Here is a 3531-nt window from a genome sequence, read left to right as displayed (position 1 = left end):
GGGGAGGAAGGAGTGTCTCTGTGTGTGTGTGTGTGTGTGTGTGACGGGGGTAGTCAGTTGTGGGGCTTGAACTCTGGGCCTGGGTACTGTCCTTCATCTCTTCAGCTCAACACTAGCCCTCTACCACTTGAGCCACAGCACCACTTTCAGTTTTCTGGTGGTTAACTGAAGGTAAGTCTCACGGACTTTCCTTGCTTGGACTAGCTTTGGACCATGATCTCCACATCTCAGCTTCTTGAGTAGCTAGGATTACAGGCCTGAGCCACCAGTACCAAGCAAAATGCATCTTCTTCCTCTTTTTTTAACCAAAGTGGTAGAATGCTACCATTGAGCAAAAGAGCTCAGGGACAGTGCCTAGACTCTTGAACAGCTCCCCACTGACCCCCAAAAAAGTTGTAAATTTCACTCTAAGCCTTCCAGTAGCTACAATGTTCATGAGGAAAAGTAATTCAGTTGCTCATGAAATTAGTTACTGTATATGGTAAGAGAAGTGAGAACTTTCTCTCTCTGAATCTTAATAAGGGAACACTGAATGATGTAGTAAACACTAGCTCTACCAAGAGGCCCAATGGGAACCATCATTATTTACCCAGTGCAAGGTCACTGCCATATGACAGTAACAAACACTACAACTTTGTGGTCACTATGTCAGTTGTCTTAAATTAAACAATACCTTAGCTCCATTTGGTGACGTAGGAGATGCTGGTGAGCTGGCATAGCTTCTGATGGGAGATGTGGGCACAAGCAAAGCCTGGTCTAGGGCTGAAGTAGAGTCAGAAGATGGTGAATTCTCAGAGGAAGACGAGTTTTCTTCAGCTTGCTTATGAGGTAAGACGTGATCTACTATCCATCCAGAATAAGAAGATAGCTTGGGAAGAGACATACACTCTTCTAAAACATCCTAAAGAAAAGAAGGTTTAGTCTACTTAATATATACTCTGATGTAAGTATAATATACTACACGTTTTTCTGAACCTCTCAGAAGGCCCAAATAAGTCAACACCTAAGATCCCAAGTAAGTGTGTTAACAGTCAAGAGATGAAAAAGTCCAGAGGGTGTGTGTGTGTGTGTGTGTAGTAGTACTAGGCCTTGTGTGTGTGTGTGTGTGTCTAGTAGTACTAGGGCTTGAACTCAAGGCCTAGGCACTCCCTTAACTAAAACAGTAATCCCAGCATGAGGCAGCAGAGATGAAAGGATACAGGCAAAAAATAGCAAAATTTCATCTTAACCCATAAGCTGGGTATGAGCGTGTGCACATACTGTCATTCCAACTATGTGGCAGGCACAAATAAGAGGATTTTAGTCCAGGACAGACTGGGCAAAAACTCCAGTCATTATTCAAAAACTGAGGCTGGGTTCCTGTGGCTGTCACCTGTGACTCACACCTGTAATCCTGGCTAATCTGGAAGTTCAAAGCCAGCCCAAAGCCAGCCCCATGCAGGAAAGTCTGTGAGAATTTTTTTTTTTAATTGGTCATGGGGCCTGAACTCTGGGCGTGGGTACCATCCCTCAGCTCTTCAGCTCAAGGCTGCCACTCTACCACTTGAAACAAAGCACCGCTTCAGGCTTTTTTCCACTCATGTGGTGCTGAGGAATTGAACCCAAGGCCTCATGCATGCAAGGCAAGCACTCTACCACTGAGCCACCATCCCAGCCCTGTGAGACTTTTTTTTTTTTTTTTTTCCCCAGTTATGGTACCTGAACTCTGGGCCTGGGTGCTGTCCTTCAGCTTTTCAGCTCAAGGCTCGTGCTCTAATGCTTGAGCCACAGCGCCACTCCTGGCTTTTTCTGTTTATGTGATGCTGAGAAATGGAACCCAGGGCATCATACCTGCTAGGCAAGCACTCTACCACGGAGCCACCTTCTCAGTCCCCCTGTGAGACTCTTATCTCCAATTAAATCATCTAAAAAGCCAGAAGTGGAGCTGTGGTTCAAGTGGTATGGAACTAGCCTGGGGCAAAAAAAGTGACTGCACAGGCCCTGAGTTCAAGACCCAGGACTGGCATGCACATGCACATGCACACACACACATATTGTGGCGTGTGGGGGGGGGCGGATATCCTGGGCTTCAACTCAGGGCCCAAGCACTGTCCCTGAGCCTTTTTGTGCTCAAGGCTAATGCTCTACCACTTGAGCCACAGCACCACCTTCGGCTTTTTCTGTTTATGTGGTACTAAAGAATTGAACCTAGGGGTTCATGCATGCTAGCCAAGTACTCTACTACTAAGCCACATTCCCAGAATGTGACTTTTTTTTTTTAGTGTGGCTCAAGTAGTAGAGTACCCGCCTAGCAAGTATAAGCTCTAAATTCAAACCTCAGTACCCCCTCAAAACAAACCAACCAACCAGAATGAATGCCCATTTATTTATTTATTTTTTGGGTCTGGTCATGGGGCCTGAACTGTGGGCCTGGGCACTGTCCCTCAGCTCTTCAGCTCAAGGCTAATGCTCAACCAACGTTCCGTGTGTAGCAGGATTAGCAGAACGTGGTCATGGCAGCTTCAGATTGGACAACATTCCGTGTGTAGCTAGATTAGCAGAACGTGGCCATGGCAGCTTTGCCCGAACGATCTCCACATCCCCAGTCCAGATACAGAGTTTTGACAAAACCTAGACACCGTGACCACGCCCCATTCGCTCGACAGCTCTGCAGAACGTCATCTGAAACTGGATCATTTCAACCGCACCGAGGAGTCAAGTGGCTCGTCCCTAAATCTGGAACTTTCAGCACAGGAAATACACAGTAAAGGAGCTGACTGGGCGGCTGGGGCCGCTCTGACCACGGGCCACGCCGGCTGCGGTGGCCGTGAAGCCTTTGGCCCACGTCTGAAGGGAACTCCTTGGAAGGGCTGCCAGGAGCGGGACACGCACACGCAGACATCGAGGCATAAATGCGGGTGGTGCGGGCGCCCAGGTCCGGCGCCCAGCGCCTGCCAGGGAAGAGGGACCGACGGAAGCGCGTCGCGGGCGGCCTGCGAAGCCATGGCGGCCCGGGCGCCACCCCGCCCCGCTCACCTCGCCCCGCAGCAGCCAGTCGCGGTTGTAGCACAGGCGACCTTTATGGGAACTGCGGAGCGCCTGCAGGGTCTCCCAGCAGCGACCCTCGGACGGCATGATGGTTCCGGCGACAGCTCCTCACAGACGCGGCTGGTGACTACACAAGCCCTCGAATCAGCCGCCAGAAAAGGGCACCGGCTTCCGTTTCCGGGTCACATATTCAGCGTAGCCCCGCCTTTAACGGTTGAAAACTACTTCCGGTGGCGTTCCTGCCTGCCAGCGCGCCTGCGCAGACCTAGGCTGCAGAGTAGAAGGCCAGCAGGTAGAAAGTGGTTTTATGGAAAAATTCTCACACCCTGTTCCTAAGAGTACAAATGGAGAGAACTCGAGAGAAGACAGCCTGTGAGTTCCCCAAGAGGCTAATCATAGTAAGCGTCTCTCACTAGTGTATACTAGAGAAATATGTCCACCCTAAGACTTGGGCATTCATGTCCATGCAAGCATTGGACAAAATGCACACCATCCAAATTTTCA

The 3531-nt window shown here is 49.7% G+C and overlaps 1 protein-coding gene across 1 annotated transcript in view; it reads right to left on the bottom strand.

Annotated features, from left to right (window-relative positions):
• Positions 1-3133, bottom strand: part of Gle1 (GLE1 RNA export mediator) — a 41990-nt gene extending 38857 nt beyond the window's left edge. Inside the window, exons 1-2 of the mRNA XM_013021244.1 lie at positions 3016-3133; positions 674-901 (exon numbers count right to left, since the gene is read on the bottom strand). Coding sequence (XP_012876698.1) covers positions 674-901; positions 3016-3114 — 327 coding nt within the window. The 5' untranslated portion in view covers positions 3115-3133. The remainder of the gene's footprint in view (positions 1-673; positions 902-3015) is intronic.
• Positions 3134-3531: the final 398 nt, after the last annotated feature.

This window comes from Dipodomys ordii, unplaced genomic scaffold (genome assembly GCF_000151885.1).
Source record: "Dipodomys ordii isolate 6190 unplaced genomic scaffold, Dord_2.0 Scaffold55, whole genome shotgun sequence".
Lineage (NCBI taxonomy): Eukaryota > Metazoa > Chordata > Mammalia > Rodentia > Heteromyidae > Dipodomys > Dipodomys ordii.
The sequence above is the reverse complement of the archived record's forward strand: the minus strand, read 5'-3'. Positions and strand labels throughout refer to the sequence as shown.